The sequence below is a fragment of the Oncorhynchus mykiss genome, chromosome 9 (assembly GCF_057628025.1).
Source record: "Oncorhynchus mykiss isolate SJ-2025 chromosome 9, ASM5762802v1, whole genome shotgun sequence".
NCBI lineage: Eukaryota > Metazoa > Chordata > Actinopteri > Salmoniformes > Salmonidae > Oncorhynchus > Oncorhynchus mykiss.
The window spans coordinates 79,642,348-79,657,895 of record NC_143030.1 but is presented as its reverse complement, the minus strand read 5'-3'; the positions used below and the strand labels follow the sequence as shown (position 1 = coordinate 79,657,895).

At 47.0% G+C, this 15,548-nt stretch overlaps 1 protein-coding gene across 1 annotated transcript in view; it reads left to right on the top strand.

Annotated features, from left to right (window-relative positions):
• LOC110516643 (nociceptin receptor-like) overlaps positions 1–15,548 on the top strand; it is a 79,079-nt gene that overhangs the window by 47,764 nt on the left and 15,767 nt on the right. Inside the window, exon 3 of the mRNA XM_036989001.2 lies at positions 11,987–12,342. Within this exon, the coding sequence (XP_036844896.1) occupies positions 11,987–12,342 (356 nt within the window). The remainder of the gene's footprint in view (positions 1–11,986; positions 12,343–15,548) is intronic.

Genomic DNA, 15,548 nt, shown 5'->3' with positions numbered 1-15,548 from the left:
CCTGTTCCCTTTTTCCCTCTGATTAGGTCCCTATATCTCTCTCTGTTTCTGTTCCTGTCCTTGTCGGATTCTTGTTTGTTGTGTTTCATGCCTGAACCAGACTATCGTCATGTTTGCTGTAACCTTGTCCTGTCCTGTCGGAATCTGCCGGTCTATCTGAGCCTACCTATGTTTGGTTATTAAAGAAGCTCTGTTTAAGTTAATTCGCTTTTGGGTCCTCATTCACTCACCGTAACAAAATAAGACAAAAAAAATGGAAAACTGCCTAAAGTGGTCCTATGGACAGATACTCCAATCTTCGCTGTGGAGCTGTGCAGCTCCTTCAGGGTTATCTTTGGTGTCTTTGCTGCCTATTTGATTATTGCCTTCTTTGCCTGGCCCTCCTGTCCGTGAGTTTTGGTAGGCGGCCCTCTCTTGGCAGGTTTGTTGTCGTGCCAAATTCTTTCCATTTTTTTAGGGCTAGGTGTCCCGCTAACGGGACAACTTCCGGTGAACCTGGAGGACGCGCAATTCAAATAAATAATCAAAAATAATTATGGATATTAAACATTTAGGTTGTCTTTTATCGGCTGAAAGCTTAAATACTTGTTAATCTAACTGTTCTGTCTTTCCCATAGCTATTACAGCAAAAACATGCCATGCGATTGTTTGAGAATGGGTCCCACATCAAAGCGAGCGCAAACACGAATTTCCAAGACTGTGTCCCTGTGCTAAAACTGATTTTTCTTATTCGTTTTTGAAGTTACGAGCCTGAAACCTTGAACATAGACTTCTGACACCCTGTGGAAGTCATATGAATTGCATATAGGAAGCTAATTGTCAATATGACCTTATACTTGCCATTCTAAGAGGATAGTCTCTCTCAACAAAAAATATTCAGGTTGGTTTTTCTTTTGATTTTCTCCTACTATATCTATCGTGTTATATGCTCCTACATTATTTTAACATTTCTACGAACTTCAAAGTGTTTTCTTTCCAATGGTTCCAATTACATGCATATCCTGGCTTCTGGCCTGAGCAACAGGCAGTTTACTTTGGGCACATCATTCAGGTGGAAATTTAGAAAAAAGGGGCCTAGCCCTAAGAAATAATAATGGATTTAATGGTGCTCCATGGGATGTTAAAAGTTTCAGATATTTTTTTAGAACCCAACCCTGATCTGTACTTCTCCACAACTTTGTCCTTGACCTGTTTGAAGAGCTCCTTGGTCTTCATGGCGCCACTTGCTTAATGGTGTTGCAAACTCTGACGTCTTTCAGAACAGGTGTGTATATACTGAGATCATGTGACAGATCATGTGACATCTAGATTGCACACGTGGACTTTATTTAACCTGTCTACGATACTGGTTCCCAATTGGGGATCAACCCTCCCACGTTCAGCTGAAACGGTGGCGCATGGAACGCAAAAATATTCGTAAAAATATTTAACCTCCACACATTAACAAGTCCAATAGCTCAAATGAAAGATAAACACCTTGTTCATCTAGCCAGCAAGTCAGATTTCTAAAATGTTTTACGGCGAAAACATAGCACATATATATGTAAAACCACCACCAGACACAGCTCATTTGAATAGCCAAAACATGCAATCAACAAACGCAGGATTAAAAAATAAATCGCTCACTAACCTTTTGAAAATCTTCATCAGATGACAGTAATATGACATGTTACACAGTACATGTTATTTTTTTTCAATAATATGCCATTTATATCCATAAATGTCCATTTACAGTGAGTTCACGTTCAGAAATTACTCAAAAATGCCCCAGGGTTTTTATTTGCATATATTAGCAATTTTTGACAGATTTTTTTTCCAGTTTACTAGGGGTACCCAATCTCTCCAAAGGGGGCGTATGTCTGCCATATCCTTAACAGGTTTTAACTAGTTATGTGATTTCTGAAGGTAATTGGTTGCACCAGATTGTATTTATTCATAGCAAAGGGGTGAATACATATGCACGCACCACTTTTCAGTTGATTTAAAAATATATATTTTTTGAAACAAGTTATTTTTTTCATTTCACTAGTTTGGACTATTTTGTGTACGTCCATAACATGAAATCCAAATAAAAAATCTATTTAAATTACAGGTTGTAAAGCAACAAAATAGGAAAAATGCCAAAGGGGGATTAATACTTTTGCAAGGCGCCTTAGATGTCCTCTCAGCTAGGGTGACTGCTCTACATAGTTACCATAGAGAGAAAGTCTATGGGTCTGGTGAAAAGTAGGGCACTATATAGTCAATAGGGAGCCTTTTGGGACACATCCAAGGAATCTGTCTAGCAGTTAACCAGTAAACTACCAGGAATGCATTTAAACTTGACTTGTATGGAGAAGAATGAGAATGATGAAGCTTGGAGATAGAGAAATTGCTTGGAGATAAAGGAATTGGACCTGTGGATGGTATGTCTGTCTGGAGGCAACAATAGAAAGGTCTAAACTGAGACCATCATGCAGCAAGTTGTCTGATAATATTCCAACTACATCATAATGCTGCAGCTACCACACACACACACACACACACACACACACACACACACACACACACACACACACACACACACACACACGCACCAGGGCTGGCCTCCATGGAGACAACCACTGCAGTCACTCACTGCAATCCAATGTCTCCAATGTCTCTCTCCTCTCCTCCCTCTCTCTTCTCTCCTCTCTTTTCTCTCTTCTCTCTCCTCTCTTTTCTCTCTTCTCTCTTCCTCTCTCTCCTCTATTTTCTCTCTTCTCTCTCCTCTCTTTTCTCTCTTCCTTCTCTCTCCTCTCTTCTCTCTCCTCTCTTTTCTCTCTTCTCTCTTCCTTCTCTCTCCTCTCTTCTCTCTCCTTTCTTTTCTTCCTTCTCTCTCATCCTCCTCACTGTTTGATGTCTTTGCTCTACCTGGTTGCTGAACATTTGATTTCACTATGAGAAAGAGGGAGAAAGACGGTTCAGTAGAGAATCCAATATAAATCAATGTATTTTTTTTTAAACAGGTGTCATCTATGAGTCAATGAAAAAGCCCTTCATTGGGAGAAATACTCCTAATAGGCTCATCATGGTCTCCCCTTGTCACCCTCAATACTTATTCACAGTAAAACCCCCTAGCCACTACTGAAACCACACATCTCTCTCTCCCTCGCTAACTCACTCTTTCTTCGCAGTGAAAGATTGGAGAGTTTGTGTTCGCGAAGTAGAATACGGCAAATTGTTTCCTCTGTTGAAAAAATACTGAATCTTAGGGGTAGAGGAGTCCGATTCCTAGCGGAGTCTAAGCTTGATACACAGAACTGGGGTAGAGGAGTCCGATTCCTAGCGGAGTCTAAGCTTGATACACAGAACTGGGGTAGAGGAGTCCGATTCCTAGCGGAGTCTAAGCTTGATACACAGAACTGGGGTAGAGGAGTCCGATTCCTAGCGGAGTCTAAGCTTGATACACAGAACTGGGGTAGAGGAGTCCGATTCCTAGCGGAGTCTAAGCTTGATACACAGAACTGGGGTAGAGGAGTCCGATTCCTAGCGGAGTCTAAGCTTGATACACAGAACTGGGGTAGAGGAGTCCGATTCCTAACGGAGTCTAAGCTTGATACACAGAACTGGGGTAGAGGAGTCCGATTCCTAGCGGAGTCTAAGCTTGATACACAGAACTGGGGTAGAGGAGTCCGATTCCTAGCGGAGTCTAAGCTTGATACACAGAACTGGGGTAGAGGAGTCCGATTCCTAGCGGAGACTAAGCTTGATACACAGAACTGGGGTAGAGGAGTCCGATTCCTAGCGGAGTCTAAGCTTGATACACAGAACTGGAGTAGAGGAGTCCGATTCCTAGCGGAGTCTAAGCTTGATACAAAGAACTGGGGTAGAGGAGTCCGATTCCTAGCGGAGTCTAAGCTTGATACACAGAACTGGGGTAGAGGAGTCCGATTCCTAACGGAGTCTAAGCTTGATACACAGAACTGGGGTAGAGGAGTCCGATTCCTAGCGGAGTCTAAGCTTGATACACAGAACTGGGGTAGAGGAGTCTGATTCCTAGCGGAGTCTAAGCTTGATACACAGAACTGGGGTAGAGGAGTCCGATTCCTAGCAGAGTCTAAGCTTGATACACAGAACTGGGGTAGAGGAGTCCGATTCCTAGCAGAGTCTAAGCTTGAAACACAGAACTGGGGTAGAGGAGTCCGATTCCTAGCGGAGTCTAAGCTTGATACACAGAACTGGGGTAGAGGAGTCCGATTCCTAGCGGAGTCTAAGCTTGATACACAGAACTGGGGTAGAGGAGTCCGATTCCTAACGGAGTCTAAGCTTGATACACAGAACTGGGGTAGAGGAGTCCGATTCCTAGCGGAGTCTAAGCTTGATACACAGAACTGGGGTAGAGGAGTCCGATTCCTAGCGGAGTCTAAGCTTGATACACAGAACTGGGGTAGAGGAGTCCGATTCCTAGCGGAGTCTAAGCTTGATACACAGAACTGGGGTATGGGAGTCCGATTCCTAGCGGAGTCTAAGCTTGATACACAGAACTGGGGTAGAGGAGTCCGATTCCTAGCGGAGTCTAAGCTTGATACACAGAAATGGGGTAGAGGAGTCCGATTCCTAGCGGAGTCTAAGCTTGATACACAGAACTGGGGTAGCGGAGTCCGGTTCCTAACGGAGTCTAAGCTTGATACACAGAACTGGGGTTTAGGAGTCCGATTCCTAACGGAGTCTAAGCTTGATACACAGAACTGGGGTAGAGGAGTCCAATTCCTAGCGGAGTCTTAGCTTGATACACAGAAATGCGAACCGACACCGGGAGTTGACGAGGAATGTATCATTTTGGAGTCGACTCCCCACCACTAAAAATGAGTGTATAAACAGTGTGTGGTTGAACTGACAACTGGAAAAACAAAGAAGTGAGAAGCTGTTCAGATAAAAAAAAACTAAACGAAGTTAAAGTGAGTAGTTCATTTTAGATGTTTTTTTTTGTATCGTAGTCACTAGAAGCAAGAATGCTAGCTAATTTGGCCAGCAGATAAGGGGGGGGGGGGGTTAAAAGTTAACTGGTAACGTTAGCCTGGCTAGCTAACAAATAACAAAATTGCCAATTTCCCTTCAAGGAAAAAAACATTTTTACCCCCTTATTAAACATCAAGATGACAGCTAACATTTTAAAATAGCAAGGTGTATTTTATTTGCATTACTGGTTAATGTGCTAGCTAGCTAATGGGCAACTTGGCTTTTTTTTTCTTTTTTTTAATTTTACCTTTATTTAACCAGGCAAGTCAGTTAAGAACAAATTCTTATTTTCAATGACGGCCTGGGAACAGTGGGTTAACTGCCTGTTCAGGGGCAGAACGACAGATTTGTACCTTGTCAGCTCGGGGGTTTGAACTCACAACCTTCCGGTTACTAGTCCAACGCTCTAACCACTAGGCTACCCTGCCGCCCCTACCCTGCCGCCCCCGCTTTGTTCCAGTTAGTTTCCTCGTCATGAATGAAGAAGGTAGAGTAGCTAACTTGTGGTATGGTTATGTGAAATTACAAGATTTTCTTGCAATATCGACAACATTTTTGATTCATGATTCATGCATTGATAGTTTGGAGTGGTTCACAGGACTGTGAGGGATCGCCGCTGATTACCCATTTTTACCCATTGTCCATAACAAACAAATGTCCAGCTCCCAGCTCCCAACATATGTCCAGCTCCCAGCTCCCAACATACAGTGCCTTGCGAAAGTATTTGGCCCCCTTGAACTTTGCGACCTTTTGCCACATTTCAGGCTTCAAACATAAAGATATAAAACTGTATATTTTGTGAAGAATCAACAACAAGTGGGACACAATCATGAAGTGGAACGACATTTATTGGATATTTCAAACTTTTTTAACAAATCAAAAACTGAAAAATTGGGCGTGCAAAATTATTCAGCCCCTTTACTTTCAGTGCAGCAAACTCTCTCCAGAAGTTCAGTGAGGATCTCTGAATGATCCAATGTTGACCTAAATGACTAATGATGATAAATACAATCCACCTGTGTGTAATCAAGTCTCCGTATAAATGCACCTGCACTGTGATGGTCTCAGAGGTTCGTTAAAAGCGCAGAGAGCATCATGAAGAACAAGGAACACACCAGGCAGGTCCGAGATACTGTTGTGAAGAAGTTTAAAGCCGGATTTGGATACAAAAATATTTCCCAAGCTTTAAACATCCCAAGGAGCACTGTGCAAGCGATAATATTGAAATGGAAGGAGTATCAGACCACTGCAAATCTACCAAGACCTGGCCGTCCCTCTAAACTTTCAGCTCATACAAGGAGAAGACTGATCAGAGATGCAGCCAAGAGGCCCATGATCACTCTGGATGAACTGCAGAGATCTACAGCTGAGGTGGGAGAATCTGTCCATAGGACAACAATCAGTCGTATATTGCACAAGTCTGGCCTTTATGGAAGAGTGGCAAGAAGAAAGCCATTTCTTAAAGATATCCATAAAAAGTGTCGTTTAAAGTTTGCCACAAGCCACCTGGGAGACACACCAAACATGTGGAAGAAGGTGCTCTGGTCAGATGAAACCAAAATTGAACTTTTTGGCAACAATGCAAGACGTTATGTTTGGCGTAAAAGCAACACAGCTGAACACACCATCCCCACTGTCAAACATGGTGGTGGCAGCATCATGGTTTGGGCCTGCTTTTCTTCAGCAGGGACAGGGAAGATGGTTAAAATTGATGGGAAGATGGATGAAGCCAAATACAGGACCATTCTGGAAGAAAACCTGATGGAGTCTGCAAAAGACCTGAGACTGGGACGGAGATTTGTCTTCCAACAAGACAATGATCCAAAACATAAAGCAAAATCTACAATGGAATGGTTCAAAAATAAACATATCCAGGTGTTAGAATGGCCAAGTCAAAGTCCAGACCTGAATCCAATCGAGAATCTGTGGAAAGAACTGAAAACTGCTGTTCACAAATGCTCTCCATCCAACCTCACTGAGCTCGAGCTGTTTTGCAAGGAGGAATGGGAAAAAATGTCAGTCTCTCGATGTGCAAAACTGATAGAGACATACCCCAAGCGACTTACAGCTGTAAGCAGCAAAAGGTGGCGCTACAAAGTATTAACTTAAGGGGGCTGAATAATTTTGCACGCCCAATTTTTCAGTTTTTGATTTGTTAAAAAAGTTTGAAATATCCAATAAATGTCATTCCACTTCATGATTGTGTCCCACTTGTTGTTGATTCTTCACAAAAAAATACAGTTTTATATCTTTATGTTTGAAGCCTGAAATGTGGTAAAAGGTCGCAAAGTTCAAGGGGGCCGAATACTTTCGCAAGGCACTGTATGTCCAGCTCCCAGCTCCCAACATATGTCCAGCTCCCAGCTCCCAACATATGTCCAGCTCCCAGCTCCCAACATATGTCCAGCTCCCAACATATGTCCAGCTCCCAGCTCCCAACATGTCCAGCAGCTCCCAACATATGTCCAGCTCCCAGCTCCCAACATATGTCCAGCTCCCAGCTCCCAGCTCCCAACATATGTCCAGCTCCCAACATATGTCCAGCTCCCAGCTCCCAACATATGTCCAGCTCCCAGCTCCCAAATTATTTGACCTGTTCAGGCGTTGATGGTACTTCTTCACACGAAGGTGACGTATCTGAGTTTGCATTGACACCATATTCAGTAGTAGGCTACAAACGTAGTAGGCTACGGAAAGTCCAACACTGTCATATTTTTTCCAAGTCGCTATTTCCAAAGCACATCAATACAAAACCTAGGAGGCTCGGTTGGTTCTCACCCCCTTCCATAGATTTACACAGTAATTATGACAACTTCCGGAGGACGTCCTCCAACCTATCAGAGCTCTTGCAGCATGAACTCACATGTTGTCCACCCAATCAAAGAGAATGAATCTAGTACTGAAAGCATAAGCATAAGCTAGCTAGCACTGCAGTGCATAACATGTGGTGAGTAGTTGGCTCAAAGAGAGAGAAAGACAGTAGTTGAATAGTTTTCACCAAATTAGTTTATTCAAAAAGGAAGGAGAATCAAGAGCGAGAGAGAGAGAGATTTCTCAATCTTTTCCCTTCCAGTTTCACTTACTTAACCAGCAAATGCAGCTAGCTAGTTTAGCTACTCAAACACCAGGCTTGAACAGAGGGATGCTATGTTAGCTAGCTGGCTATGACTATTCAACACAACACTGGGACTCTTCCGAGTCAAGGTAAGCTTTTGGTTTGATTAATGTATTGCCACTGAGGCTCGCCGGTCTAACTGCTTACTGACTATACAACTGTAACGTTATTATATGATTGTAGCGGGTTTACTAACGCGTTAGTTCTATTAGCTATGTTGACTAGGACGTTACATTACTAGGACGTTACTTTAGTTAATATGGTGACAACGATGTAGGCTGTGTGTAGCGGTTATGATGTGGTCTGGACAGGTTATTCCCACCTGGTCATGATGTAAGCTGTGTGTAGCGGTTATTATATGATGTGGTTTGGACAGGTTATTCCCGCCTGGTCATGATGTAAGCTGTGTGTAGCGGTTATTATATGATGTGGTTTGGACAGGTTATTCCCGCCTGGTCATGATGTAGGCTGTGTGTAGCAGTTATTATATGATGTGGTTTGGACAGGTTATTCTCGCCTGGTCATGATGTAGGCTGTGTGTAGCGGTTATTATATGATGTGGTTTGGACAGGTTATTCCCGCCTGGTCATGATGTAGGCTGTGTGTAGCGGTTATTATATGATGTGGTTTGGACAGGTTATTCCCGCTTGGTCATGATGTAGGTTGTGTGTAGCGGTTATTATGTGGTTTGGCTTGGAAAGGTTTTTTCACCTGGTCATGATGTAGGCTGACGTGTTGTTCATTGAAGTCCACAAACAAAGGGAAAAAGTGAGAGGAGGAGATAGATGCGAGAAGGAATACAACGTGGTTGCTATGAAAGTGAACTGTGTTCATGCGTGTTCAGGGGTGTATTCATTCCGGCAATTCTGTTGAAAAACGTTTCTTAAACGGAAGCAAATGAAACAGTGATAAAACAACAAAAAAACATAATTTTTGTCCAATAGAAACTCTTGTTTGCAACTGCTGGACTAATGGTTACACCCTATATCACCTAGTTGCAGACAAGAGTTTGCAAGGCGGTAATGAATGTATCACTCATTGTCTGTCCATGTGTCACTTTCTGTCACCTCAAATTTTTCTCTTAAAACCTACGTTATAAACTTTCATTCATAGGCTAGATTTTAGCAACCTCGTGATGGGTATAGGGACAACATTTTGAGTATCATGTAAATAGCCTAAACCGAACGCTGTTACATTGAGCTGAATGGAATATGAAGGACAGTCATTCAATATGGCTGCAATAGAAATAAAAGCAACAGAAGAACAGAAGAAACAAATAGTCCTCTCTCATCATAGACGTCACTGACCGTCACTATAGATAGCGTCAGCGTTATGTCCTCAGTGAACACGTTTCAGATCAATACCAGACAGGAGTACTACCTTATTCTATCACAATAGTCAGTCCTCTGGATACTGTAACAGAGAGATGCATTTTGGCCCCTCGGAGAGGGAAGGGCTGACTAGTCCTTGGGCATTGTCCTTTGTTCCTGGACCATTTCCCATGCTGCTTCCAAGAGACAGAGAACACATCAAATAGAGTTGAGCAATACAGTAGCAGGGGTCCGAGGTCTGGATTGGATGCACGTAGACACTGTCCCATCACAGAGAATATCCTAGCTCCGCATATGAAATTAAGGACATGAGTATCTGGAGCATGTCTACTCCTTATATTTAATAAAATGTCAGCTATCTGGAAATATATAGATGAAGACATCCCTTTTCGCCCAGTGCAGTGTGTACGTAGTCAGGCTGTGTAGAGACGAGACGAGACTCATTTAGATACTCTCAACAACAAAAAAGGGATGCAGAGCAGACATTAAATATTCTCTTTGTAGAAGAGACTCTCTGCAAATCTTCAAAATGTGAAGAAGTGGTGGAGAGGAGGGAGGAAGGAGAGGGTGGAGAGGAGGGAGGAAGGAGAGGGAGGAGAGGAGGGAGGAAGGAGAGGGAGGAGAGGAGGGAGGAAGGAGAGGAGGAGAGGAGGGAGGAAGGAGAGGGAGGAGAGGAGGGAGGAAGGAGAGGGGGGAGGAGGGAGGAAGGAGAGGGGGAGAGGAGGGAGGAAGGAGAGGAGGAGAGGAGGGAGGAAGGAGAGGGGGAGAGGAGGGAGGAAGGAGAGGGGGGAGGAGGGAGGAAGGAGAGGGGAAGAGGAGGGAGGAAGGAGAGGGGGAGAGGAGGGAGGAAGGAGAGGAGGAGAGGAGGGAGGAAGGAGAGGGAGGAGAGGAGGGAGGAAGGAGAGGGGGAAAGGAGGGAGGAAGAAGCGGTGGAGAGGAGGGAGGGAGGAGAGGGGGAGAGGAGGGAGGAAGAAGCGGTGGAGAGGAGGGAGGAAGGAGAGGGGGAGAGGAGGGAGGAAGGAGAGGAGGAGAGGAGGGAGGAAGGAGAGGGGGAGAGGAGGGAGGAAGGAGAGGGGGAGAGGAGGGAGGAAGGAGAGGGGGAGAGAAGGGAGGAAGGAGAGGGGGAGAGGAGGGAGGAAGGAGAGGGGGAGAGGAGGGAGGAAGGAGAGGGGGAGAGGAGGGAGGAAGGAGAGGGGGAGAGGAGGGAGGAAGGAGAGGAGGAGAGGAGGGAGGAAGGAGAGGGGGAGAGGAGGGAGGAAGGAGAGGGGGAGAGGAGGGAGGAAGGAGAGGAGGAGAGGAGTGAGGAATGAGAGGGGGAGATGAGGGAGGAAGGAGAGGAGGAGAGGAGGGAGGAAGGAGAGGGGGAGATGAGGGAGGAAGGAGAGGGGAGGAGAGAGAAGCGGGAAAGGTAGGGAGGAGAGGGGGAGGAAAGGGGGACTGGAGGAGAGGGAGAGGCAGGAGGGGGGAGAGGAGAGGGGGAGGAGAGGAGCGGAAAAGAGAGGGAGGGGAGGAGAAGAGAGGGGAGAAGAGGAGAAGAGATGGGAAAAGAGGAGAAGAGAGGAGAGGAGAGGAGAAGAGAGGGGAGAAGAGGAGAAGAGATGGGAAAAGAGGAGAAGAGAGGGGAGGAGAGGAGAAGAGAGGGGAGGAGAGGAGAAGAGAGGGGAGGAGAGGAAAATAGAGGAGAGGGAAGGGGGGGGATATTTTCACGTTATAGATTGGAAGCCACTGCAGGTTTCTGGTTTTCTGGACCAGAATTGGGAAGAACTGATCTGTCAGTGTTGACGATGCAGCACAGTGAGACCAAAGACCTACTTCCAGTGTCTGAATATTTAGTCTGACACCTTTCGTAAGGATTTCATCCTCTCTATATATTTATCTATCGATCGGTTGGTTGATCAGGGGATTTTGGCCTGCTTGGTAACACAGGGTTTAAAATAGATCCACCACTTCTTATGTAACAGGAAGCCTTGTTATAATGATATACCCACAGCATGATCCCATTGCTTCTTATTGTTGCTGTCAGAAGTAAACCTTGTAACTCTGTTCCCTTTTGAATTGAAAGCAGGAGTCGGCTGTGTGTGAGGTTTTTATCACATTGTATGAACTGATAGGAACTGAATCGAAGATTGTCAACAAGACGGTTTGAGGCTTGGACTGACTTGGACCAGCAGACCACAGCAGCAGCAGAGAACAAACTGACTTTACATTTCAACAAATCAAAGACTTTTTCACACTCTTTAAGTAGGAAAACTAGCTCAATGTGATCACATTCAATCACCGTTATGCATACCTCTCCCCCTCCCCTCTCCTCCCTCTCTTCTCCTCCCCTCTCCTCTCCTCTCCTCTCTTTCCCTCTCCTCCCCTCTTCTCCCTCTCTTCTCCTCTCCTCTCCTCTCCTCTCTTCTCCTCCCCTCTCCTCTCTTCTCTTCTCTTCTCTTCCCCTCCCCTCCCCTCCCCTCCCCTCCCCTCCCCTCCCCTCCCCTCTCTTTTCATCCCTCTCTTCTCCTCCCCTCTCCTCTCCTCTCCTCTCCCCTCTCCTCCCCTCTCTCCTCTTCTCCAGGTACACTAAGATGAAGACAGCCACCAACATCTACATATTTAACCTGGCTCTGGCTGACTCCCTAGTCCTCGCTACCTTACCCTTCCAGGGAACAGACCTGTTCCTGGGCTTCTGGCCGTTCGGCAACGCCCTCTGCAAGGCCGTGGTCTCCATCGACTACTACAACATGTTCACCAGCACCTTTACTCTGACCGTGATGAGCATGGATCGCTACGTGGCCGTGTGCCATCCGGTCAAGGCCCTGGACATGAGGACGCCCCACAAGGCCAAAGTGGTCAACATCTGCGTGTGGGTCCTGGCGTCGGCGATAGGGGTACCGGCCATGGTGTTGGGAGATGTGGAGGTTGAACATAACAGTAGGTTATATTGGGTCTGTCTGTCTGACTGTCTGACTGTCTGTCTGTCTGTCTGTCTGTCTGTCTGTCTGTCTGTCTGTCTGTCTGTCTGTCTGTCTGTCTGTCTGTAGGTGAAACAACAGAAAGTGGATTTAGTTTGGTTCATTATCAAGTCTGATTTATCTGATCTACTGTCAGATTGACCTCTAAATTAATCTATTCAGATATTCTCATCCCTCCTTCCCTCCCTCGTCTTGCTCTCCCTACCTTCCTCCTTCCCTCCCTCCCTTCCTTCCGTCCTCCCTGCCTCCCTCCATTTCTGAGTAGATAATCTACTGTACATCATTATACTGCGGTCTGGTTCCTCCTGGGTCAGCTAGAGGGAGTATCATGTGGTCTGGTTCCTCCTGGGTCAGCTAGAGGGAGTATCATGTGCTCTGGTTCCTCCTGGGTCAGCTAGAGGGAGTATCATGTGGTCTGGTTCCTCCTGGGTCAGCTAGAGGGAGTATCATGTGCTCTGGTTCCTCCTGGGTCAGCTAGAGGGAGTATCATGTGCTCTGGTTCCTCCTGGGTCAGCTAGAGGGAGTATCATGTGGTCTGGTTCCTCCTGGGTCAGCTAGAGGGAGTATCATGTGGTCTGGTTCCTCCTGGGTCAGCTAGAGGGAGTATCATGTGGTCTGGTTCCTCCTGGGTCAGCTAGAGGGAGTATCATGTGGTCTGGGTCAGCTAGAGGGAGTATCATGTGGTCTGGGTCAGCTAGAGGGAGTATCATGTGGTCTGGGTCAGCTAGAGGGAGTATCATGTGGTCTGGTTCCTCCTGGGTCAGCTAGAAGGAGTATCATGTGCTCTGGTTCCTCCTGGGTCAGCTAGAAGGAGTATCATGTGGTCTGGTTCCTCCTGGGTCAGCTAGAGGGAGTATCATGTGGTCTGGTTCCTCCTGGGTCAGCTAGAGGGAGTATCATGTGGTCTGGTTCCTCCTGGGTCAGCTAGAGGGAGTATCATGTGGTCTGGTTCCTCCTGGGTCAGCTAGAGGGAGTATCATGTGGTCTGGGTCAGCTAGAGGGAGTATCATGTGGTCTGGGTCAGCTAGAGGGAGTATCATGTGGTCTGGTTCCTCCTGGGTCAGCTAGAGGGAGTATCATGTGGTCTGGTTCCTCCTGGGTCAGCTAGAGGGAGTATCATGTGGTCTGGTTCCTCCTGGGTCAGCTAGAGGGAGTATCATGTGGTCTGGTTCCTCCTGGGTCAGCTAGAGGGAGTATCATGTGGTCTGGTTCCTCCTGGGTCAGCTAGAGGGAGTATCATGTGGTCTGGTTCCTCCTGGGTCAGCTAGAGGGAGTATCATGTGGTCTGGTTCCTCCTGGGTCAGCTAGAGGGAGTATCATGTGCTCTGGTTCCTCCTGGGTCAGCTAGAGGGAGTATCATGTGGTCTGGTTCCTCCTGGGTCAGCTAGAGGGAGTATCATGTGGTCTGGGTCAGCTAGAGGGAGTATCATGTGGTCTGGGTCAGCTAGAGGGAGTATCATGTGGTCTGGGTCAGCTAGAGGGAGTATCATGTGGTCTGGTTCCTCCTGGGTCAGCTAGAGGGAGTATCATGTGGTCTGGTTCCTCCTGGGTCAGCTAGAGGGAGTATCATGTGGTCTGGGTCAGCTAGAGGGAGTATCATGTGGTCTGGGTCAGCTAGGAGGAGAATCATGTGCTCTGGTTCCTCCTGGGTCAGCTAGAGGGAGTATCATGTGCTCTGGTTCCTCCTGGGTCAGCTAGAGGGAGTATCATGTGGTCTGGTTCCTCCTGGGTCAGCTAGAGGGAGTATCATGTGGTCTGGTTCCTCCTGGGTCAGCTAGAGGGAGTATCATGTGGTCTGGTTCCTCCTGGGTCAGCTAGAAGGAGTATCATGTGGTCTGGGTCAGCTAGAGGGAGTATCATGTGGTCTGGGTCAGCTAGAGGGAGTATCATGTGGTCTGGGTCAGCTAGAGGGAGTATCATGTGGTCTGGGTCAGCTAGAGGGAGTATCATGTGGTCTGGTTCCTCCTGGGTCAGCTAGAGGGAGTATCATGTGGTCTGGTTCCTCCTGGGTCAGCTAGAGGGAGTATCATGTGGTCTGGGTCAGCTAGAGGGAGTATCATGTGGTCTGGGTCAGCTAGGAGGAGAATCATGTGCTCTGGTTCCTCCTGGGTCAGCTAGAGGGAGTATCATGTGCTCTGGTTCCTCCTGGGTCAGCTAGAGGGAGTATCATGTGGTCTGGTTCCTCCTGGGTCAGCTAGAGGGAGTATCATGTGGTCTGGTTCCTCCTGGGTCAGCTAGAGGGAGTATCATGTGGTCTGGTTCCTCCTGGGTCAGCTAGAAGGAGTATCATGTGGTCTGGGTCAGCTAGAGGGAGTATCATGTGGTCTGGTTCCTCCTGGGTCAGCTAGAGGGAGTATCATGTGGTCTGGGTCAGCTAGAGGGAGTATCATGTGGTCTGGTTCCTCCTGGGTCAGCTAGAGGGAGTATCATGTGGTCTGGTTCCTCCTGGGTCAGCTAGAGGGAGTATCATGTGGTCTGGTTCCTCCTGGGTCAGCTAGAGGGAGTATCATGTGGTCTGGTTCCTCCTGGGTCAGCTAGAGGGAGTATCATGTGGTCTGGTTCCTCCTGGGTCAGCTAGAGGGAGTATCATGTGGTCTGGGTCAGCTAGAGGGAGTATCATGTGGTCTGGTTCCTCCTGGGTCAGCTAGAGGGAGTATCATGTGGTCTGGTTCCTCCTGGGTCAGCTAGAGGGAGTATCATGTGGTCTGGGTCAGCTAGAGGGAGTATCATGTGGTCTGGGTCAGCTAGGAGGAGAATCATGTGCTCTGGTTCCTCCTGGGTCAGCTAGAGGGAGTATCATGTGCTCTGGTTCCTCCTGGGTCAGCTAGAGGGAGTATCATGTGGTCTGGTTCCTCCTGGGTCAGCTAGAGGGAGTATCATGTGGTCTGGTTCCTCCTGGGTCAGCTAGAGGGAGTATCATGTGGTCTGGTTCCTCCTGGGTCAGCTAGAAGGAGTATCATGTGGTCTGGGTCAGCTAGAGGGAGTATCATGTGGTCTGGGTCAGCTAGAGGGAGTATCATGTGGTCTGGGTCAGCTAGAGGGAGTATCATGTGGTCTGGGTCAGCTAGAGGGAGTATCATGTGGTCTGGTTCCTCCTGGGTCAGCTAGAGGGAGTATCATGTGGTCTGGTTCCTCCTGGGTCAGCTAGAGGGAGTATCATGTGGT